At 37.6% G+C, this 25,634-nt stretch overlaps 1 protein-coding gene across 6 annotated transcripts in view; it reads left to right on the forward strand.

Annotated features, from left to right (window-relative positions):
• Window positions 1-25,634, forward strand: part of ZNF385B (zinc finger protein 385B) — a 417,541-nt gene that overhangs the window by 72,694 nt on the left and 319,213 nt on the right. For 4 of the 6 annotated variants that reach the window (XM_045066763.1, XM_045066764.1, XM_045066765.1 and 1 more), the window contains exons 2-3: window positions 23,293-23,444; window positions 23,966-24,283. In XM_045066763.1, the coding sequence (XP_044922698.1) occupies window positions 23,968-24,283 (316 nt within the window). In that variant the 5' untranslated portion in view covers window positions 23,293-23,444; window positions 23,966-23,967. Of the gene's footprint in view, window positions 1-23,292; window positions 23,445-23,965; window positions 24,284-25,634 lie in introns of those variants that run through there. The other 2 variants (XM_045066775.1, XM_045066771.1) reach the window with 2 other exon arrangements.

Here is a 25,634-nt window from a genome sequence, read left to right on the forward strand (position 1 = left end):
AACTTAAATTTAATTGACCAACACATAGTTCATAATTAGTTTTTGATATAATGTTCAGTGATTCATTAGTTGCGTATAACACCCAATGCTCAACACATCATGTGCTCCCTTAATGCCCATCACCCAGTTTTTTTTAACTGAGGGTTTTTTTAATTAATATTATGTTCAGTTAGCCACTGTATAGTACATCATTAGTTTTTGATGTAGTGTTCCATGATTCATTAGTTACATATCACACCCAGTGCTCATCACAACATGTACCCTCCTTAATACCCGCCACCCTGTTACCACAACCCCCATGCCCTCCCCTCCAAAACCCTCAGTTTTTTCCGCAGGGTCCATGGTCTCTCATGGTTCATCTCCCTCTCCGATTTCTTCCCCTTTGGATTTTCTTCACTTCCCCTATGGTACTCTTTGCTATTGCTTATGCTCCACAAGTAAGTGAAACCATATGATAACTGTCTTTCTCTGCTTGACTTACTTCACTTAGCATAATCCCCTCCTGTTCCATCCATGTCAGTGCAAATGGTGGGTATTCATCCTTTCTGATGGCTGAGTAATATTCCATTGTATGTATGAACCACATCTTTATCCATTCATCTGTTGAAGGGCATCTCGGCTCCTTCCACATTTTGGCTATTGTGGACATTGCTGCTCCAAACATTGTGGTGCATATGCCACTTCTTTTCACTACATCTGTATCTTTGGGGTAAATACCTAGTAGTGCAATTGCTGGGTCATAGCATAGCTCTATTCCTAACATCTTAAGGAACCTCTGTGCTATTTTTCAGAGTGGCTGTACCAGTTTGCATTCCCACCAACAGTGTAAGAGGGTTTCCCTTTCTCCCCAATCTTGCTAACATCTGTTGTTTCCTGCCTTGCTCATTTTTGTCATTCTAACAGGTGTAAGGTGGTATCTCATTGTGGTTTTGATTTTATTTCCCTGATAGCTAATGATGTTGAGAATTTTCTCATGTGTCTGATAGCTATTTGTATGTCTTCTTTGGAGAAGCGTCTGTGTCTTCTGCCATTTTTTAAACTAGGTTATTTGTTTTTTTAGTGTTGAGTTTAAGAAGTTCTTTATAGATCTTGGATATCAGCCCTTTATCTGTAGTGTCATTTGCGAATATCTCCTCCCATTCTGTGGGTTGCCTCTTAGTTTTGTTAATTGTTTCCTTTGCTCTGGGGAAGATTTTTATCTGAATGAAGTCCTAAAAGTTCATTTTTGCTTTTGTTTCCCTTGCCTTTGGAGACATGTCTTGAAAGAAGTTGTTGTAACCGAAGTAGAAAAGGTTACTGCCTATGTTCTCCTCTAGGATTTTGATGGATTCTTGTCTCACATTGAGGTCTTCCATCCATTTACAGTTTATCTTTGTGTATGGTATAAGAGAATGGTGCAGTTTCATTCTTTTATATCTAGCTGTCCAATTTTCCCAGCACCATTTATTGAAGAGACTGTCTTTTTTCCATTGGATTTTTTTTTCCTGATTTGTCAAAATTAGTTGACCATAGAGTTGAAGGTGTGTTTCTAGAGTCTCTATTCTAACAATGAGGATAGAGACTCTAGACTCTAGACAATGAGGATAGAGACTCTATGAGGAGAAGAAAAGGAAAAGTGAATTGGGAGAAATCAGAGTGGGAGACAAACCATGATAGACTATGGACTCTGAGAAACAAATTGAGGGTTTTAGAGGGGAGAGAGGTAGGGGGGTTGGGTGAGCCTGGTGGTGGGTATTAAGAAGGGCATGTATTGCATGGAGCACTGGCAGTGAATCTTGGAACACTGGGGCAAAAAAAAAAAAAATGGAAAAACATTCCATGCTCATGGATTAGAAGAATAAACATGTTAAAATGTCTACCTGCCCAGAGCAATTTACACTTTCAGTGCCACCCCTATTAAAATATCATTGGCATTTTTCAAAGATCTGGTACAAAAAGTCCTAAAATTTGTATGGAACCATAAAAGAGCCCAAATCGCTTATAATAATGACTAATGGCATAAAAATAAGCAGCCCAAGCTACCAGACTGTGTTATCTAAGTGCCATTTCTTCCTGCAAGGAACTAAGATCCTTGGAGAAACAGTTGATTCTCCAACCTTGGGCTCTGACGAGGAATAAAAGAGAAGATGAAAAGCAAGGTTTGCATCAAAAGGAGTCAACTTGAACAGGCTCTTATTAAGCAAAGACAGAGTAATTTAATCATCAATTAGAATAATATCAATAATAGATTGAAACATCGTTAAATACACGAGTTAATAATGATACTTAAGAAAAAAGTGGTCCCTCAGTGGCCACCTGTGTAGGATGCTAGCAAACAAACTCAGTATTTTGGAAAAAAACAAAAACAAAAAAAACAGAGGAAATGTAGCAATTTTCCTTCCTTGGAAATCAAGAATTGATAATCAAGACTTGATGACAGGGCTTTTTTTTTTTTTTTTTTTTTTTTTTATTGGTAGGACTGTATGAGCTAACAAATATAGGATGAATGATAGAATATTTCTATTTTGCAACAGTGGATTTAGGTAGTCCCCACCAAACAGCTGCTGATGTTACAAAGAGAGACTAGAAGTGTCATATGCCTTCTAATGGAAGTCCACAGTATCACCTGTGAATTACTCATGACAAAGATTGGACCTCAAATTGACCAAGCCGTTAGATCTGATTGTCAGTTTCAGAAAGGAGAGAAAACCAGAAGAATGCATTAAAAGATACCGTAGAAATGCACTGAGAGGAAGTGTAACATTAGGATACCTCTATAGCATGAAGAACATGGTTTTCTCAATATCTCAATAAATACATTTAAAAAAGAAAAAAGAAGGAAAAGGGGATTATGGCTTGAAAGACATACCAACAAATTTCAGTGTATGGATCTTACTCAGATCCTAATCCAACAAGCTGTTAGGTAAAAACCAAAACAAACAAACAAACAAAAACCATACAACTGTTGAGGGAATCTGAACACTCGCCAGATATTTGATGATATTAACAATTATTTTTAACTTTAGAAGTGTGGTAACAGTATTGTGGTTTTATGGAGTTTTTTTGATCCTTATCTCTGAGAGACATACTGAAATACTTATGGATGAAATAATACTATTTCTGGGATTTGCTTCAATAATCTGGGGGGAAGAAGCGGAAGGGAGTAAGGTGAAACACAAAATCATAATTATCAAAACTGGGGAAGAACTATACTATTCTCTCTACTTTTGTTTATGCTTCAAATTTTTTATGATAAAAAAGGGACTATCACAAGATCAATCTCAGAGATCATATTGTGGAGAAAAATAGTCATTTATGTGAAATAATTACTATAGTAAGAAGGGCTTCAAGTTAGGGGTTTTTTCACTCCATTCCCAAAAGTACATTCCTAATGAGATGCAATTAACACTTGTTAAATATTAAGTTATGTGCCAGACCATTGTCGTAGTCATTTTACAGGTGTTATCTTCACATTTACCAGAATCCTATAAAGAAATTCTACTGTCTTCACTTTTCAGATCATGCTGAGATATTAAATATCTTAAACCAAGACACAGCTAGCAGAGGATAGAGGCAGGCTTGCAATGCAGCCCATTTGGTTTTTATTGCTGGCATGCTCCCCATACTCTGTTCAGTCTGAACAGTTAACAGGAGCAGAGATTTTGAGTGACGGTGTCTGCTGGTATGCATGTGTGTACATACAGAAATATATATATGTATATAATACATATATATGTATGTATATTTTTGCCATTTTCTTGATCAGCATTCTTTGCCCAAATTCAAGCCTTTTGAGGGAGATTGTAATTTGCATGTTGGCTAAATACAGATTCCAAAACTTGTCAGCCTGATCCAGGCAATACCAGCCATTCTGAATCTTTAGTGAGGCAAGCTGCTCCCCTTCCCCACAAGATGGGGTGGGGAGGGGAAGAACAGTTCTGTTTTAATATTCCTCTTAATCACTCGTTCCAAGGTGGTTTTCCTGGGTGTAGTGTATTTGCATGGTGTATGGCTGGAGGGAAGAGGATAGTATGTCCTAGAGTGAGACATTTTCCTTATCATGCATATACACAAAGGAGGGGGGAATCCACGGCAAATAAGAAATGGTGCCTTCATTCTGAAGAAACAAAAACAACCCCTGGATCAAACTCTGATGTTGCCCCAGGAGGATTAAGTCCCTCATCTAGGATCTGGGGGAGTTTATAAAATCTTCTAAAAGATGAACGCTCAAGTCATCTGTGAACTTTCAGAACATCTTGAATAAGTCATTTCTAGACAAGTAAATGAAGAGCCTCAAGTCAGTAAAACCGTTTGTAAAATGACCCTCTCTGTTTCTTGAATCAATTATAATTTGTGATAACTGAAGCTTTATTGATAAAGTAGCAGCCCAGGAGGATGACTACAATATGTTTTTCTGCTTTCAGCAATTTGCTGACTGACCTCAAACACACAAAACTGTGGGGATTTGGGAAACTTTGACTGATCCAGGCATCTTTCATCTCCCACTTTGTTGAAATTGAGGCAATTTGGACACTGTTCCTTAAATAATATGTATAAAACATAATAAAGCAGTCCTTTAAGGAAGTAAAAATAAATACTAGAAATGCCAATTCCTAGTTAGCCAAAGACTATTATTGGCTACAAATTTCCCTAAGATTGATATGAGTACATGTCCTTCAAACTCCAGGTTAGTTGCTTCTCTGCTTTTCTGTGGATGGATTTCCCTATATCTCCGGCAAGAATAACTAGTTAGACTCTTCATAGTTTCTGTCTCAGGCAGAAAAGAGAGAAATAAATTAGTGTGCTCTATCACAGTATGTTTTTTTGGTTTAGATCTAAAACTTAATATGCCCAGAGATGCTAAGAACTATGAGGTTGTTGAACATCTTCCTGATATATGGAAGGTCATAGAAAACCTCAATTAAATTAAGAATTACTTCATACTTTAAAATATGGTTACTTTTATCAAGAAGTTAATGTTAGTTCTCTGATATTAATGACTTATAAAGTTTGTATGTCACCTATTAAGCTATGGCAACCCAAGTCGCAAACACTGTTTTTTCATTGGAAACATTGTGTTATAACAGCCGAAATTAGCAATTATTTTAAAAAAGTTGGCTGACCCATGGAATATAAAGTATTTTAAAAGAATGAAAACTGGGATTTCCTTCTAGACCTTGAAATATATCTCGACTTTATATTATTTACACTTTATGATCTTGAGGGAGAAGCTGTAGCTATATCTTTATATAAAATATGGAATCTCTATAAGAATAATTTATATAAGATTTAACACCCAGCACAGTGTCACCATGGATGACGAAGATGGCACGGACACCCTGTAAAACTCACCACCACAGTTAACCAGACATTCTCATCTACCCCCACTTCCCTCTTGCCTTTAGGAGCTGATCTCACCTCCCACATGATGAACATGATGGAAACCAACTGGGGTGGGCTCCTTCCTTGCCTCCCACTTTTCCCAGCAGTTTTCTGATCTATATCTCCCTTCTGAGGCATTTTCTTCCCCCTGAAGTTCTCCTGGCCACTATATTCTATACCCCATCTCTAAATCCTTCTTCTGGGGACTCATGCTACTGTAACCCTTCTCTCCCTTCATTGCTGCCTCTTTGTGTTTGTATCTTCAAAGTCTTTTCTCTCTAGAAGACATTTTTCTGTTGTCCTCAGTAGTCTATTCCATTATTAGCCAGGCTCCTTGGGTGTGAGATTTATACTATTCTCTCTTATTCTCTCCTTATTCTCTCATTTATTTTCTTTAGAAACTTCCCTCCACACATAGTCTACTCATTACATACCTTTTATGACCAAGTCTTATTTTCTTGTTTGGGCTGATGACACCCCTGCATGGACTTCCAGCTTTCACTTCTCTTTCTGTTTCAGGCCACATTTCTTCCCCTCTCCACCCAACCACATTCTGCCCACAAGTGTTTCCATCTCATCCAAGATGACTCTTGAGGTCCTGTTGATCCCTCCTTCCTCTATTCTGATTGTAGGTTCAGTGCAACTTGTCCTAAAACTATCGATATTGGTTTTTATTTCCTCAGTAAGATGTTAAGCTTCTTGAGACTCTCTTGAGACACTTCTCACTTCCACCCCTACTCCCAGCCGGATCTAGAAAAATAGCAAGAGTCTAATGGTTATTAAATATTATAAGTCTATAAATGTATTCTTTTAGGGGAGAAAGCTCACTTTAATGACAAGTGAGTGATAACATTGCAGATCTATTGCCTTACAAAGTTCTGTTTTATTTTTATTCTTTAGTAAGTGCTCATTGACCTTTTTCATAGTACATAGCATTTTACAGGTGATAGAGTTTCAGTAATTAAATTTTAGAGTATCCAGACACCTTCAGACCCTGAAAATCAGTTTACAAATCTAGCCATGATCTAGATAAATTATTAAGCCAAACAATATAGGGTGCATAAATAATACGTATGCTATACACAAAAGTGTAAGCACAAGTGAAGATTGGTTGTACATAATGGTAATTTGTCAAATATTGGAATGATATGAAGTTAACCAGAACAAATTCCCCATGGGAGATGGATTTCAAGTAGGTTCTGGCTTTAAAATATACAAATGTTAGACTGGCCCAGGAAGAACAGCTTGAGTTCAGGATTAGAGACAGAAGGCACAGAAAGGCAGAATGGGGATAAATCCAGCAATGTAGTCTTAAACTGGAAAACAGGCTCAATCCAAGATTTTTTTCTTCTCTCATCAAATTGTATTATTGTCATATCTATAAATATATTATCTCATTTGTTCATATAATAGCTAACATTGACATAATTGTTGTAGTTCTCATTTTGAATTTCAAACTGCAAAGTAAAATCATTGTATGTGCAAAACATTACTTGCTTTCTGCATCCTGAATTGTTCTGCCTCCCTCTACTCTAGCATATTTTACCCTTTCTTTTCACCGTGCATACCTATGACATCTGCCCCAGCCTCCTGCTTTTGCAGCTGTTGACTACCACCTTTAGCTCATTTAGATTCCTTGATATGCTCTGGTGTCCCTGGTACCTGAGAGCAGTCACCTGACAGATGCATCCCCTGCCTTTCTCATGGAAGTCCCAGAATACAGTGGAAGTGCCTGAATTTGGAGTTCGATCTGGGTTCAATTTTGATTTTTCCACTTGCTACCATGTAAGTTTCTAATTTTCTTATCATCTTGGATTCTTCGCCTCGTATGTAAAGAAAGGGGCATTCATTCTTACCTTGAAGGTTATTTAAGGGTGGGGGATTATGAGAAGATGCATTTCAGATATCTAACCCTGTTTCTGGCAGAATGAGTGCATCTCATCCATGTTTCTTAGTGTGTGGTCCCTAGAACACCTGCATCAGGAATCTCTTAAAATGCAGATTCTCAGAGTTACCCTAGGTCTTATTTAATTCCAACATATATGGGTCAGCCTGAGAATCTACATTTTAGACATATTTACCAGACGAGTCTATATACTTTCAGTTTGAAAAATCCCTGGGATGTGTATTCATCCTCCTCTTTTCGTCCCTTTCTTTCCCTCTCCTTCTCTCTCTCTCTCCCCCTTGATCTCATTTAACAGTGCAGTGTACATGAGGCATGCCCCTTGTCAGGTTATTTTCACCTTTCAGAGTTTCATTTTTCTTTGATGTAAAAAGAAAATTGCCTACTTCTCCAGTCACTGCTAGAATAAATTATTAAAATGGTATCAATCACTTAGAAAAGGCACATACACAAATGGTAACTGTAATAGAAATCATTAGAGTTATTGTAGGGGACCCTGTTTATGAGGAATAGTATGTATTAATATTTGTGTATAGCTTATAACAGAAGGTAAGTTATATCAGGGCAAGAACTTAGGTGAAGTGAAGAAAGAACTTGCCTTGGGCGCAAACTTTAAAGCCTTAAAAGGATGCCTCCAATTTCATAATCAATATAAATAATATTTTAATGTATCAAAAATATCAAATGCAATTAAATCTACTATGAGCAAAATAGTAAAATTTTAAATAAAGATAAGATCATTAAGTTTTTTTCCCCTTTTGTGTCAGGTTCAAATATGGCTTCCCATGGTACTGTTACTGATTTAAAATATTGCTTTAATACATTTTTATTTTAATTATGGAGATTTTGGGTGCCCCCTTAAATTCCACACCTGAGACAAGTCTCCCTTACCTTACTGTGGTCCTGGCTGACTTATCTCCATGCTGAATCATTTTAGTGTTTAATTAGTTAAGACAGAATGGTCTTTTTCCTTTTTTTGCACCAGAATTTCCACTTACGCTTTTAAGTGACATTTGTACAAATACTCCATTTTTAAAAATATTACTGGGAAATATCCATATTTTGAGACTGTCAGTGTAGATATGAGGGGTTCCAGTGGGTATCAGAAAGAGACATCATTTTGCAAACACTGTCACCTTAAAATTCTATTACATAGAGGAAGAAGTAGCAAGTCTATAAATCTAATGTTGGAGGCCCATTTCCGATTATTCTCAATAAGAACTGGAAAACTAGGAGTCAACAAAAAAGGAGAAATGTTCAGGAGATCAGAATCAGCCTGGCAAGAGACGTGATCGTGGAAGGAGATTTTTATATAATTAAATGTCAGTTTGCATTTTGAAATATTGCCTACTGCCTCCCACTCAATCACCAAGTGAGATGAGAGGGAATATTCTCTACACAAACCTGAAACTGACAGCAGCACTTGTTGGGTTCTCTGTTAAGGATGAGCCTTAGATCAGAAGGATCAGAGCAGGCAATAAAATTTTGCCAAAAAAATCAAGTCAGACATTCTAATTTCCCCCTATACAAAAAGCAAATAAACAACAAACAAAAATGAAGCCGTATAAACTTCTGGAATTTTAGAACAGAGAGGAATTTAAGAGGTCATCCAGTTTATTCTCCTCCCTTTATGAAAGAAGAATTTGATGCCCAGATAGACAAGTGATTTCTTAACTATCAAGTGACTGACAGAGCTGACACTTTCTTCCACATGATGCTGGGGAATTGGTTAGGTTGAGAAGCAGGTGAGTGATACAATTAGGAGTAGTACTGGTCTCCTGTTCCCTGTAGGCAAATGGCTTAGAAGTCTTTAGAACTGATGTGGTAAGACTAGGAAGTGGAGAGATATCCTTGGATAAATGCTCAGGATCAGCTGAACACATAAGTTTCCTAGGATTCTAAGAAACATTTTGCTTCTTTCTTTTCCGTTCTACTGCTACATAAATGCAAATGTACTGAATCAGAGTCTACGGAGGTAGAGCCAGGACGAACGGATTTTGGCAAAAGCTCCGAGTGATTTTGTTTTGTGTCTCCATTAAACACAGTTGTATTGGAGGTTCGTTTCTTTCTGACAAAGAGGTCTACATCAGTCAGGAACAACTTAATGTGAAATAATTTACAGATAGGCTCAGAAGGAAGCATAGGAAACCAAAAAAGCAATTTATGAGAAGGCAAAAGAGGGACATCTTGCAAAGCAAATAGAGTCTCTTTTCAATCTTGTCCAGTCACTGTAAGGATGGGAGGAGCTTACTTAGATCCATAGTTAACAGCTTTACAGGGACTTTTCTTTCCTTCTCAATCCTCATAACCAGACTAAGCCCTTGAATGCCCCTCTGGGATCTACTCGGGAATCTTTGATGATCCTGTTGTCATGGGACATAATACCTCATTATTCATCATCACAGAGTAATTTCAAAACAAAAATTGTTTTTTAACCTTTGTTCTAATCTTAGATATAGAGGGTTGAGTTAATTACTCTCCTCAAGTCATGGCTTGTTAACACTCATCACTTGTTCGTGAGAGGCGCTTTCTTGGATTTATTTATTTTCCTCTATTCCCCTTTCTATTCCTCTCATCCCCAATAGGCAAACATTCTTGTGTGTTTGGCATAAGTCCTTCTAAAATTACCCCAATATACTTTGAATGTGTTTACTACTTTGGTACATTCCTCATCTGGGTCTTTGAGGTGAGAGGAGAGAGAAAGAAAGAAGAACTTGATAGGTGTTTCAATGCATTTTTTGAACAGACAGACATTTGTGATTGAAAGATGGTCCCTTTCAAATTGCTTGAGGTTCTTCCTTAATTATTCTTGGTGTTATAATCCTACATTAGTTTTTTAAAATATTTTATTTATTTATTTGATAGAGATCACAAGCAGGCAGAGAGACAGGCAGAGAGAGAGGAGGAAGCAGGCTCCCCTCTGAGCAGAGACCGATGCGAGGCTCGATCCCAGAGCCCTGGGATCATGACCTGAGCCGAAGGTAGAGGCTTTAGCCTGCTGAGCCACCTAGGCACCCCAATCCTATATTAATTTTTCTTGTTGAAGTAAATGTAGTGTTCCAAGAGTTCAAATTAACAAAAATCTCGTCTAGCCCAAGTAGTTGAATCCTACCATGCACTGCCCCATCTTGCCTGTCACTTTCACCACAACCCTAAGTACATAGGAGGGTTGACTGCCAGCAACTGATAAAGCAGAAACACCTTCTACCCACTTATGCATTTGAAAATGTGAAATTGATCCAAAGTCCACTTTGGTTACCAGTAGATAAAGATTTGGGTAACTAAACAAATTGCATACAGGCTGCTCTTTTTCTAAGTCTTTTCTGAATGTAAATCGGAGTGATTTTAACAAACAACTTCATAATTTTGAAATTAAGAAACTGTCTAAAAATAGTTGGGGGAATATGCTTCATGAACAGCTTATAGAGTAAATTTGGCAATTTTGCTTTGAGACAACAAATAAATTTGGTTTTCTTTATCTTTCCACTTTTCTCCTATGATAGAATTAAGTCAGAGTCAGTTATTTCCTTTGCGGGGAGAGGGGATAGTAAGAAAATAAATACTCTAAATATAATTAAATGGAACATCAGAAGCAGTGCATATTTTTTTTACAAAGAACAGTTTTTAAGATCAATTTTAATAGGACAAAGACCATTTAAAAGAAAATAATATGGAAAGAACAGTTAGAAGAGGCAATAAATTAAAAAATTCAACAAAATCAAGATACTTATCATCAGACTCTTAGTCTGCACATCCTTTTCTTGGGTCACCTTCACCTGCCTTCTCTATTTCATATCAGTTCCACCTAGCAGTGGAGTGATGACATAATGAACATGGACGTTCTTCTTTCTTTTGAAACCTGCAAGGCTGTTCTTACCCCCAGGAGCATCAGGACACTGATTTTCAATAAGGCATTTTATTCTTCTCCCTCTGAGAAGTTTCTGATTTTGACTTATAATCAAAATCTGACAATCTCAGTTGTTCTGATATTTGAGTCCTTGTGGCCTGTTCTCATCATTGTCTTTTATATGCCTGACCTTCTTCTCGGTAATTGGGTCATCTTCTGCCTGTGGTACCTTTGGGATTAATTTGCCCAACAGGGCTTGTGGGGTCATTGCCTGGCAGCCATATCACACCCACTGAAACTGTCAGCTTCAAATCTTGACCTGGTGTTCTAAATTCTTAAAGGAGCCTTGGGAATTGCTATTTTCTTCTCACATTACTCTTAAGTACAGTACGCTTGTTGTGTGCTTTGACCCAATAGAATGCAATCCCTTGTCTATATCTATCTTTGTTCCCTATTAGTGACAGTACCTCACAATAGGATAACTACAAGGGGAAGATAAGAACCTGCCTAAGGACCAGTTAAAATGACCCATAGAAGGTATTGACTTCAAAGCCACTGATGTCTCTATATTAACTGTTACTAAGTGCATTGTTATGTGTGTGTGCCCACTACACTATTGCATTTTCAATTATTTCAGACCAAGTTTTAAAATACTATAACAGAAGAAAATAATGAAAATCACATTACTGTTATAAACTACACTTCCTAGTATGAAAAAGTAATCATCAGGGCTGGAAACTTTTTATTATAGGAAACTTTTTATTCTGTTATTAAATACCCACAGATGTTAAAACGTTGTACATACTGCTCAAATAATATAATTCTTTTGACTTTTGAAAGGACAAATGAGAAATGACACCTAAGCTTGGTTCCAAGAATTAATTACAGTGTCATTCCTTTATCTAACAGTTGCTCAGAGTTCCACAGGCAATTTGGATTTCAGCTTCAGAATGGTGATATAGATAAACCTCTAGTATCCACATTTTGTAGATGAAGTAAAGAAAAGAAGTCGACTGGAGAAGCTGGATTGCAGTTATTTACTGAATGTGTGTTCTGCTCCTCTTGAGTCAGAGCACAAAAAGGAAAGCTGGGTGGGCTGGTCCTCCTGTCTCTGATAAGATTATACAGGAATGGTCTCCAAGATGTAGTCCATTTCAGGAAGTTGAGGAGGAGAATGGTTCATCATCATGGCCTTTAAGACTTTTGTCTTTTGACTTCATACTGACTTTATAAGTAATTAATACCTTTAAGATATTTTTCCTTTGCCAGTGAAATGTGTACTTTCATGTATTTTGTTACTATTTTGTGCCCCTTCTTTTCAGCTTTAAGAAGTCCTTTTAACTTTTCTTTTAAGGCCAGTTTAGTGGTGATGAAATCCTTTAGTTTTTGCTTAGAAAACTCTAGAAAACTCTTCTCTCCTTTAGTCCTGAGTAACATTGCTGGATAGAGTATTCTTGATTATATTTTTTTCTTTCAGCATTTTGAAGGTATCATGCTCCTCTCTTCTGGCCTGCAAAGTTTATGCTGAAAAATCTGCTTAGAGTCTTAAGGAGATTCCCTTGTATGAAACAAGCTGTTTTTTTTTTTTCTTTTTCTTGCTACTTTTAAGATTCTCTTCTTGTCTTTAACTTTTGATGTTTTAATTAAGTGTGTTTTGGTGTGGATTGCTTTGGATTCATCTTATTTGAAACTCTCTAGGCCTCCCAGATCTGAATATCTGTTTCTTTTCCAGGTTAGGGAAATTTCAAGCCATTATTTCTTCAGATAAGTTTTCTGTCTCTTTATCGCTCTCTCTTCTTTCTTCTGGAACTGTTGTAATGCAAATGTTAGTGAGTTTGATGTTTTCCAATAAGTCCTTTAAGCTATTTGTACTTACTTTTGTTCTTTTTTTCTTTTTGTTTCCCTGATGGGTAAGTTCCTCTGCTCTGTCTTTGAGTTCACTGATCTTTTCTTCTGCTTCATTTAGTCGCCTGCTGAAACCCTCTGGTGTATTTTTCAGTTTAGTCATTGTATTCTTTAATTTCATTTTTTTCTCTTGGAACTTTTCAATATTTTCCACCCCTTTGTTGAAGTTTTCACTGTGTTCATCTGTTCTTCTGAATTCAGTGAGTGTCTCTGTGGCCATTATTTGGAACTCTGTATCAGGTAAAATATTTATCTCTACTTCATTAAAAAATTTTTTTGGGGGGGGTTATCTTGTTCTTTTGTTTGGAACGTGTTCCTCTGTTTCTTCATTTTGCTTGACATTCTGTGTTGGTTTCTATACATTAGATAAGACAACCACTTCTTCCAGTCTTAGAAGTAGAAGCCTTGTGTAGTTGAACTTTATTATTCAGTCCTGTCCTAGCTTTTTGTTATGTCTTGAACTTTTTTGATTGTCCAAACAGCCTATTTTATTTTTAATTGCTCCAAGTAGTTAAGGTTATTCCCTATTAAAGGTATTCACATCACTGTTTCTCTTCTTTAGAACACCTTGTTATAGTTACATTTGATTCATATCAGAAGGTGAAAATTGACATCTTGTTCATCAAATTGCAGGTAAATATAATCAATTTAAGAACTCAGAAATGATGTTTTCAGGGGCGCCTGGGTGGCTCAGTGGGTTAAGCTGCTGCCTTCGGCTCAGGTCATGATCTCAGAGTCCTGGGATCGAGCCCCACATTGGGCTCTCTGCTCAGCAGGGAGCCTGCTTCCTCCTCTCTCTCTGCCTGCCTCTCTGCCTGCTTGTGATTGTTCTCTGTCAAATAAATAAATAAAATCTTTAAAAAAAATGATGTTTTCATATAATTGAGCTCTTATCAAGTATGTACTATTTAACCAGAATTCTGTGAGAATAGTATGTACACTTAAAAAGACTAGAAATAAACAAAATGTGAGGGGCACCTGGGTGCTCAATTGGTTAAGTGGTTGCCTTTGGCTCAGGTCATGATCCTGGAGTCCTGGGATTGAGTCCGGAATCCCGGAGTCCCTGCTGAGCAGGGAGCCTGTTTCTCTCTCTCCCTCTGCCCTCCCTCCACTTATGCTCTCTCTCAAATAAATAAACAAAATCTTAAAAAAATAAAAAAAGAAATAAAATGTGGCTAACTTTGAATAATGGGAACATGGAGGATTTTCCTCCAATGTTTCTCTGCTCTTTATAGTTCCCCAAATTTCTAGAATGATACATTATTTTTATAATGAGTAAAAAAATCCAGTATATGTAAAAATGTATCTAGATGGTATATAAAGGGATTATGATTGGAACTAAAACTAAACTGTGTGATGTGGTCTCTTTAACTATAATTTTCCATGTAGCAAAACCCAAAAAATATCATTCTTATTTGTAAACTTTTAAAGATTATCTAAGAATTCAGTGAACTAAGATCTGTCCTTGATGGATGGATCTGGCTTGGATGGAGCCATCTACTAAAGTGCTGCATTTTCTTCCACCCTGGGACGATGCAATAGCAGGTCCCTCAAGGAGCCAGGAAAGCTTGTTCTTGCTTCACATAACACTTCAGCTGTTGACTGCTGGAATGGCATCCAGGCTTGCTCTGGATAGTGTTCCAGGTCGCACTCCTGCCCTGGCAATGCTGTAGGAAGAGTAGGGCTGCAACATCTGCCCTTGCCTAGGATTTTATGTTTTGAAGTTTTCTCACCTGACTGCTGCAGACTTAGGCAGAGCACAGGACAAATGGACTCCAGACTTCTTCACTGTAAAGAAGACTGCATAGCTAAACAAGCATTGTCCTCTCTTATGGCTAGAGGTATACCTTATGTACCTTTTTAAAGCCAAGAATTACAGTCAATAATAGCCTAAGGCTAAAACCTAATACATCAGTAAAAATAACTTTTTTAAAAATTTATTTGACAGATAGAGATCACAAGTAGGCAGAGAGACAGGCAGAGAGGAGGAAGCAGGCTCCCCGTTGAACAGAGAGCCCGATGCGGGGCCTGATCCCAGGATGCTGGGATCATGACCTGACCCGAAGGCAGAGGCTTTAACCCACTGAGCCACCCAGGTGCCCCCAAAATAACTTTTGAGATAGGAAACAGAAAATTATATATTATGAGTTTAAGTATTATTTAATCATTTCTCTTGGAGGTAATAATTTTGAGATAGCAAAACTAGCCTTTTGCATTTACTTCATTTTCAGAGGATGAAGAGAATTCCCAAATAGGATTTTCTTTTTTTGTAGACAGGTTCATATCCTAATGGAATTAAGAAATAAAAACTAAATATAGTGCTTCAAGGTTACTTGTATAATATCATGAAAGTTAGTACACAACAGAGTTCTACAGAGATTAGAATTCTGATCTTATTTTTATCACAACATTGTTAAACTGTTTATAAATATTTGTATTTCAAAATAAGTATGTTTCCTCTATAGCTCTATAGGTAGTGCTAGGTTTAGTTGTCAGTCAGTTTCTCTATATAACTAATTGAAAATTTTTAGTATTTTTAAATCTAATATTAATAGCTTTCATAATTAACATTATGACAACATTTTGTCCTTGCAATAATAAACATGCATTTTTCCTTCTACTGATAGAATCTCAATGTATTAAACATACAAGGATATTTTCAACCCTGATGTTATCTGAAATGCACATATATATTTGAAATTGATATTATGACAGAAAAAAATATAATTCTTATTACTGTTATTTATTGATATGTATATGATGGTATTTGGGACCACTCAGAACATCACAGGTGCCAGATGTTTCAATTATTTAGCCCTCTTAAAGCCAAGATTTAGAACCTATCATAATGAATTAGAATAAAACAACCTTTTTTTGTTTACATTTAGGTAACTCAAATGTCCTATCCTATTTATCCATCACATTACCTAGTTCAAAACATTTCAAATCTCTACCCTACTCGATGCAAGAATTTCAATATTTTACCAACTTGTCCTTCTTACATATTTTTTGAATCCCTAAGATCTTGTAGCAGTAGTTATTCAACATCTTAAGTAAGTGTCTCATTCTGAGCCACAACTTTTTTTTTTTTTTTGCCAGTCACTAATATCCTTCAGCACTGTGCTACAGTCTATGATGTATAGTTTTACCCCAGGTGCCATTCCAGGCTCTTGTACAATTCCCTAAAGTAGTAGAAAGATTGGCTGTGATATTTGCATGATTTTACTAATAGCTTTGAGTTAAAAAAAAAAAAAAAGGGAAAATCGGGAATCACACAGTTGTTATTAGATACAGAGGTTCTGTGGGTTTGTAGACTAAAACCCTCTGTAAGCATTCTCTATTATGCAGAATCTTCTCTGTCCAATCTCAGGCCTATCTATCTGTTTCAGGGATCAGTTTATCTCCTAATAGAGGAAATGCCTGGAACAAGTCTCTCATACCTGGATCACAGGTCCCTGTACCCCAGGCCCAGAGACAATCACAGGCTCATCCCTCTCTTTGTCTCCATCTTGCCACTCTAAATCTTTTGGTAAGACTGACAGTGGGAATGTCTCTTCCTTTTGTGGTAACACTATACCCATCCAGAGAGGTGTGGTCTTTCTTTAGCTTGGAAGATAATTCAGAACAACAGTAATTTCCCCAAAGTTGAGTTTATTAATCTGGAATGACCCCAAATATGGGGCTTATATAGGATAATCCAATTTGAGCTTCAGCAATCCCAGGCCATTCTTCTGTCTAAGGTAAGATGCATTCACATCCTTCCTGTGGCTTCCAGTCTCCACTGATCTCTGGTGGTTTTTTGCTTGAACAAGAAAACACATTTATCTCCTAGTGTCTAACCAAAATGCTTTCAGAGACAATACAATTTAAATCCACTTATAGGAAAGAAATATTCTGTGAAGGAAAAGATAATTTGCAGAGATGCAGCTGTGCCACAATGAAGACAACCTTTTATATGATTATGAAAAGCAGATTAAGGTCTTTGGAGCCATATTATCTGCAGTCTCCATTATAGAATAAAGTGCATGGTTTACCTACACATATTCACATTCTCAGAAGATCAAAAGATCTTCTAGGATGTTTTCTCTGAAACAAAGGAGTAGTGCGCCCCCAAAACTGAATTCAAATCTTTTTCTCAAGAGAAACAAACTAAGAAGCATTTAAATGTCAGTTTTTCTTACTCAGTAATTAGTGTCAAAATCTCTTGGGATTCACATTAGGCCAGGATACCCCATTACAATCTGCTTCACTAACACTCAGCAAAGTGCCAGTAGGTGATCAGAAAAAAAAAAAAAAATCTGATACTGATGAACTGTCTAGTGAAATAGAAAACTAAGCAGTAATTTCAATCCAATGTAATAAAGCTGATGTGCTGTAGAAGTATGAGTACTCTGGGAACTGTTATGCAAAGAATCTCCACAGTCACTGTCACGAACAATGAGCAGCAGAAGGATTGCTTCTTCTGATTTATTTTAAGCTCTTTATTTTATTCATTCTTTTGGCTGCCATAGGGCCAAAAAATAGTATGTTGTATATAGTCAGTGTTTAATAAATAATTGCCTAGTTGAATTGAACTAATTACAGCCTCCTGTATCTGGATCCTATTATGAAATAGTAAAATATTCCACAAAATGCACATTTATACAGCTGACCTCTTTTTTTTTTTTTAAGATTTTATTTATTTGACAGAGAGACAGAGAGAGAGAGAGAATACAAGTAGGCAGAGAGGGAGGGGAGAAGCAGGCTCCCTGCCGAGCAGGGAGCCCGATGCAGGCACCATCCCAGGACCCTGAGACCATGACCCGAGCCGAAGGCAGAGGCCCACCCCAGTGAGCCACCCAGGCGCCCGTACTGCTGACCTCTTAATCTTCCTTGAAACTCTGTATTTGGGGGAAGTGTGTTGTTTGTAGTCTGGTGCCTAAGAACTTGGCTATTGTTTATCATCCTTTAAAATAAAAGTTTAGAAGTCCGGGACAGACATTGGCAACATAGTGAACTGGGCGAGAATCAATGTCAGAGTCCTGAGTCTTCCAAATTTGTGTGTTTTTATCTTGCCCAACCCTTTCCTCTATATCCAGTGCTCCATTCTCTCTGAAAGTTGAGTGAGCAGAGGTCATATGGATGCTAGTACAAGTGTGCTCATTTAGTATCTGACCTGCTCCCCAGGAGAATTTGAACTTTAAATTTTGTTTTCAGTTAAAGGATGAAGGAGTTTGCCCAAATAATTGGGATTTTAGTTTGCAAATAAGTGGTTGTATTTTTTTTTCCTTTTGGGAATACATGGTTATTGCTGTTTTAGAAATCTCAAGATATAAACAGCTATGTACTCAGCCACCTATAAACTGAAATTATGGGAAAACATTGACCTTGGTTACTGTGTTCACAACCCATGCTACACACCACACACATAAACAATGCATTCATTTATTCAAATATTTATTGAGGCCCACTTTGTACTAAACATAGTCTTAGATGCTGAGGATACAAAGACAAAGCACTGTTCTTATCCTAAAGGAACCTGAAATCTAGCAAGGAAGGAAACTGTAGACTTTTCCACAGACTTTATCACATTTGGTTGTAGTTTCCTATTTTCTCTTCGTTATTTCTCATTAGACTGCAGAGTCCCTTCAGGCTGACATCTCATCTACCCTGTTCACTACTGTTCCCCTAGCATCAAGTCCTCTGCCCAGATAGTCAACAAATTTGAGTGAGTAACTAAAGCTGTATAAATATAATAAAAATAATAATAAAAATAATTAAAGTGTTGCTATAAGGGCTGGGTTCCAGGCTTGCTGTGCAACGACAGTGCTTCAGGAATGCAGAGATAGAAGAAACCCTGGCAAGAGGAGCATCATGAGGACGTCAAGACAAATGAGGAGTGAGGAGAGGACTCACTTAGATTTGGCAGTTAGGCAGTTTTTATAGTGACTTTTCAAAGAGAAGGACTAAATCTGGAAAAGGGTTATCATCCGGGTTGTTATAGGTTAAGGACTGAATTAGAATTGGATAAAGCTGGTTGACTTGAGTTGGGAAATGAGATAATAAATCCATGGCGTGGGCAGAGTCTTTCATACTGATGTAGAAGTGAAGAAATCTCTTCTCATATTCTCTATCTGCTGTGGCAACTTTGTGTAAAGGGATGTACGTTCCATGTGCCTTAAGGAGACGTCTTTACCTCTCAATCAGTTTTCTGATTTATCGTAATTATAATAAATTTTCTACTTATAAAAAACAATTGGATAACTACACATGTGAGACCCAGTCTATTTTTTTTTTAAGATTTTATTTATTTATTTGACAGAGAGAAATCACAAGTAGACAGAGAGGCAGGCAGAGAGAGAGAGGGAAGCAGGCTCCCTGCTGAGCCCGATACGGGACTCAATCCCAGGACCCTGAGATCATGACCTGAGCTGAAGGCAGCGGCTTAACCCACTGAGCCACCCAGGCGCCCCGTGAGACCCAGTCTTAAGAGAAAGTCAAGTATTAAAGTTTCCCGACACACCATATCCTCGTCATTTAAAAGCCACTCCTTTACATAGTGACTGGCTGTCCTATCAGTTCTTTCCCTCAAAAGCAGCAACTCAGGGACCAGCTTTCTCATCCCTTGATCTGTTCCAAAATACCTTATTCTTTCTTGGCTGTTAAATGATTGGCCATCTAATCCATTAAAATCATACAAAAAGAGCATAGAATACCTGAACTAGCTCTGGCTTCTCTTACCCCCTGCTGTGTGTGCATGGCATTCCAAAGCAGAATGCTGCCCACTGCTCAGTTTAAATTGGATACCCCTGAAGGTCCTTCTGCCCTATGCAAGTGAAACATGTAATTTAAGATAGTCTGTTAAAAACAAAACAAAACAAAACAAAACAAAACAAAACTTCAAAATAGAAAGTGAGATTTTTCTTTCTTCTTCCACTTAAACTCACTGTTACCTTCCCCTTAGCCAGAAAACTGACATTATAAATATCACTGCCAGACGTATTATAAGCCTAGAAAGTGTACCGTCTCAGGCCAAAATTAAATGTTGGGATTCTGATATCTTGCCTCCCTACTACCTCTGGGTCTTCTTCTCAACACCTCTGGAATGAAATTTATGCTGGTTGAAAGTGGCTCTTAACAGGAGCTGCAGGTATTTTTCCTGAGAAGGGAAAAGTGTGAAGACGGAGCTAGGACTAATAAATCGGGACATGGTGCCTGCTAGGCAATGCATCCTTCCTAGAGTGGTCTATGGATATGGTGTTGGAGGCTTGGGGGAACATCTGTACGTGAGAGTAACTCTGGGAGAAAATAAATTACGGATAAAGATTATAAAGGATGCTGGTATTCTGAAGAAGTTTATAGGAGAATTCTAAAATGGCCATTCATTTCATTTTAAGGGTTTCTTTCTTACTAGTTAAAATATGCATAAACAATGAATTTTGGAACACACACAAATAAATTAAATTTTAAAAATAAAATAAAATATGTATCTTTAAATAAGTCTAAAATGTAATATATTTCTAAGACAGATGGCAATTAGAAAGTCACAAGTAAGCTGGTTTTATCTGCTATAAGGTAATACAAAGAAGTCATTTTTTAGGTTTCAATTTTAAAATGGAACATTGTGATGTAGATCTTATTTCTGTGAAACATCATGTGTTAATTGACAACGTGGGCAAGGCCAGCCACCTCCAAGTTGGGTTAAATTTTCAAATGAAAGTGTCATCAGTCCTCAGCTGAGGATTCAAGGATTTTGTTTGCTTGAGTTGAAATATAACACTTAGATTTCAATGATTCATTGAGCTGGTATCTGACCTAGCCTTGAAGAGTTAGAAATGATTGGTTTTCCTCATGTTTTACAATGGATTAGTTTTCTAGATAGGACATAATATATTAATGATGAGCTCATTTTAAAATTATTTATCTCTATTCAGATAATTCTTATGATGAATCTTAATATTTTGAGAGGACATAAAGTATAGTATGTTTGAACATAACTTTTATGTGTCACTAATATTTTCCAAAGCTTTATGAGTAAAATAGCTTTGTGATACCTTAATGTTTTAGATTTAAGGAATAAAAGCAAAAATATTAATGTATATACAGTTAAATCACATTTTAATTATAACAGAATTATTTTCTGCAACTCAGCTATGGGACTTGCTTAAACCTGATTTATGTATAATTTGAATAAATTTAAAAATAAATTTTGTGTAATAGAGTTCCTTAAAATGGTGACATCGGGATAAAATACTTATGGGACAGATAGGATTTACATATCAAAATTAGCAATTTTCTTTATTCTTTTGAAAGATTTTATTTATTTATTTGAGAGAGATAGAGTAAGAGAGATAAAGCATGAGCAGGGAGAGGGGCAGAGGGAGAAGTAGACTGCCCACTGAGCAGGAAGCCCAACACAGGGCTTGATCCCAGAACCCCGGGATCATGACTAAGACAAAGGCAGACGCTTAACTGACTGAGCCACTCAGACACCCCAAAATTAGCATTATTCTAACAACTCAGTGCAGGTTAAGATTTAGCCTACACTATAATGCACAGTGGCTCTCTGCAATAGGGTGTATGGGTATAAATAAGAAGTTCTTCTTGGCACACTGTATGCATAGAATCAACCTCTATCTTTATGGTTGTGCCCTGTGCTATAATTCATTTTCTGATTTTTAAACATTCAACAAGTGAACACCCCTAATGAGGAATAGTCTGTAGCTGCTCCTTTCTCCTCATACAGCTCTCAGCCAACTTGAATCAACAGAATTGTTCGAAGCCAAGTGTCTTTCCATCTCTTGAGTTTTTCCCATAGGCAAGAATGCCTCACAAGCCATAATCCTTTCTTTATCTGAATTCTTCATCCCTCATGGCACAATATTGTTCACCTCAGCCAATTCTTTCTCATGCATACTCCTTTTCCCTTAGTTTTCACCCAATTATTGCATGAATACTTTTCTTTCTTGTAGGAGAGTGTCTTTGTAGTTGAGAACCAAAAGCATTACCATAATCACACTGATAAGTATGTGTGAGGTAATAGAAAATATATTTGTTCTCTGTCCCCAGTTTCTGGTACAGAGCTTTTCCTAAAACCCTTATGATTTCCTGAGCGATAAGAACACTAGGAACATCTTTTGTTCTAATATTTGGTCTTTGACCCTGGTTCCTGACACAGGGCTCCTGAAACACTTGTAATTTCTTGAGTGATAGGAATGTCTTTTTGTCCCAATGAGGCAACTCTGGGTGGGCTTCTGGGGGTCCTTGCAAAAGGGCTGGCCACCAAGCCATGAGTAGGAGCTTGGACTTTTCAGCCCTACCCTTGATTCTCTTGAAAAAGAGAGGGGCTGAAAATGGAGTAAATTATCAATCATGTCAACTTGATGAAACTTCCAAAAAATCCCAAATGAACAGAGTTCAGAGAGCTTCTGGGTCCATGGACATGTGGAGGTGCTGGGAGAGTGACACACCCAGAGAGGGCATGGAAACTCCACGCTCTTCCCCCATCCCTTGCTCTATGCATCTCTTCCATTCGGATGTTCATCTGTATTCTCTATTATATCCTTTTACTAATAAACTGGTAAATAATAAGTAAACTCTTTTCCTGTGATCTATAATCACCTTAACAAATTGATCAAACCCAAGGAGGGGGTCATTGGAACCTCTGTGGATTGGTCAGAAGAGGCATAGGTGACAGGCTGGGCTTGAGAGGTGTCTGAAGTGTGTGTGTGTGTGTGTGTGTGTGTGTGTGTGTGTTGGGGAGGTAGTCTTGTGGGGCTGAGTCCTTAACCTGTGAGATCGGATGCTCTCTTTGGATACACAATGTCAGAATTGAATTATGGTGAAGGACACCCAGCTGGTGTCACAGGGAATTGCTGGGCTTGGGGAAGAACCACCTCCACACGTATCGTGACCAGAAGTGTCAGAGGTAAAGTGTTCTGTGTGACTAAGAAAGTGACTTTCCTCCTTAGGAAGGAAAAATTTGAGTTTTTCTAATAAAGTATAAAAATGCTGGTAATAGTGGTATTAAATAAAATCTATAATTTACGTATGTTAAAGTGGAACTGTGAAAGTAAAAAACCAAGGCCATCTTCATCAGGTGAAGGTTCTTGAGGTACTGAAAAGTCTCCTTTAAAATCTTCAATGAGTCATGATTGAGCACCATACTCTTATCTAACTGATGAAAAAAATCAGCACTTAAAAATAAACAAAATTGTATCTTAGTCTGCTATATTTTTTATCTATTTTTCGAGTACTAGGTTACCATTTACTGTATTTCTTTTACTTTTTATTTCAGATGTTCTGCATTTCAACCTCATCAAAAATTAAATTGATATTTATGGGCTAATCTGGAAACCTAAATACAGTTTATTTCACTACAACTATAAAAAAATATGTTCAACTTCCCATTGGCTGACTTATAAAGGGACTTCTGGACTACAACTTAATGTAAGTTGCAGACAGACTGTGTTTTGATCTTTGTTACTCACCTCCTCCCCAGGTTAAGTCATAGGTCTATTGGCAAATGCTCATGTATTATATATGCTTTGTGCCTATACATACCCTTTTTCACAATTCTGGGTTCATAAGCTTTATTCTTTCCTTCAGTGGGTATTTCAATGCCTATTATGTAAAAAGTACAGGTCTAGGCCCAAGGGACATCCAGAAATGAGGGTACTGCCCTCATGGAGCACATACTCTATCAGAGAAATTCGTAAGCCAATTTTCACAAATACATATGACATGCTTATGGTGATGGACACTCTGAAGGGAGTCCTAGAGCACTCTGGGAGCATGTCACCCAGGATCTGCCTTGGCTCCAGGTAGTTTTGATAACTTTTTCAAAGAGTGTCCACTGAGTAGCTGGAAGACTTATAGCTTATTCCTAAATCACGAAAATAATTTGTAATCTTACTAGAAAATCAGAAAGCATGTATTTCTCAAACACCTGTACTTTTTTTTTTCTTCAGGTATGAGGTACTCATTAAGCCCTAACAATTACCCTGAAGATGGTATTATGAATATGGCAACTTTTCTACGGGGATATGAAGAAAAGGGGATAAAGAATGACAGGCCTGAGGACCAGTTGAGTAAAGAGAAAAAGAAAATTCTGTTCTCCTTCTGTGAGGTGTGCAACATCCAGCTAAACTCTGCAGCTCAGGCCCAAGTCCATTACAATGGCAAATCCCATCGCAAGCGGGTCAAGCAGCTGAGTGATGGGCAGCCCCCGCCGCCCGCTCAGGGTTCAGGACAGCTGCTGGCCAGCCCCAGCACCAACACCAGCGCAGGTAGGTGCAAAGGCCCCAGACTCCATGAGCTGCTGGGAGAAACGCTGCTGTTCTAGAAAATGAAGGGTTTAGAAAAAGATAACTTTCACTAAAAAGCTACCACCACATTAATACGTATTCTTTTTCCTACAGTAAATTCCAAGAGCTGTTTGTTATTTCTGTGTATGTGTGTGCTTGTATAAGAAATTCACATATATTATATTAGATTTGAACAATACACACACACACACATACACACAATGTTGTGTATTGGATTGTAGACTTGGTCCTGTATTCCCATAGTGTGTGAACATTTTCCAATGTATTTTGAAATAGATCAATGATGACAGTTTTTTGTTCCCCTTCTCTGCAAAATTGGGCTTTCTGGGGTTTCCTTCATCTATAGGGTAGTGTACTATTTGAGAGCATATAAAAAGCTACAGCTTTATTTATAAAATCCCGTGATGCAGGAAAGGAGCATTAATCTTGAGTGTTAGGTAGTCTTTTAGGGAGTTGGCAGCTGCGTGCCGTGGTGTTCTAACATTAGGAGCAGGCATTGCCAAAACCAACAAGGCTTACCTCTGAGCTCTGGCCCTATGGCAAGCACCTTCTTGCCTTCCCTCTCACCTCTCACCCTGTCCTGTGGGTGGGTAGAGTCAGAAGCTTGAGAATTTTCACATTTCCTGCATCTGCCCTGAATCTGGGAGATAGTCTTCCAAGTTCTTTATCTTCTCCTTAGACAGCCCTTCCTCCTCCACATTGCTGGCCATTGGGTATCTTCACTAGGGCGCAATTAAAAAGAATGTGAAAGTTACTGTGATCTGTGGTGAAGATTTCTACAGAAAGGGGGGCCTCCTACTCAGGTTTACGTGGGAGATCAAACTGAGCCTCCTTCTAGATGTGGTGGAAGAGCTCCAAGTTGCATCTAGCAGACGCTGGTAATGAGGCTTCACCGTGGAGAGCAATGACGCAGACCAGCCATTTCTTGGAATTTCACTCGGTGCCATTACATGGCTTTTGGTTTTGTGAAGTTATGCCATGACCCATATTAAGCTCCAGTGAAAATTGTGTGTGTTGTAAAGAAATAATTTTTATAGTTCAAGCTAAACCTCACTGCTTTTTACTCAGTGTGTGATTTAATTTCATTAAATGATTTTCCCCAGTCGATACTTGGCATGCTGTGAAAGAACTTACAGGAACTTTGAGGTTGTAAGATACACATTTATTATAATAGTGAAAAATTACTTCTCCATTTTTGTCTTTATTATGATGATAATGTAAATATTCACAGATGCATTAATGTATCCGTATTTATATAGTAAGACAGAGTTGGTGTCAGGTTAAAAACTGATTTATTGTCTTAGATCTGAAT

This window comes from Mustela putorius, unplaced genomic scaffold (assembly GCF_011764305.1).
Source record: "Mustela putorius furo isolate JIRA1106 unplaced genomic scaffold, ASM1176430v1.1 tig00003869_pilon_pilon_pilon, whole genome shotgun sequence".
Classification (NCBI taxonomy): domain Eukaryota; kingdom Metazoa; phylum Chordata; class Mammalia; order Carnivora; family Mustelidae; genus Mustela; species Mustela putorius.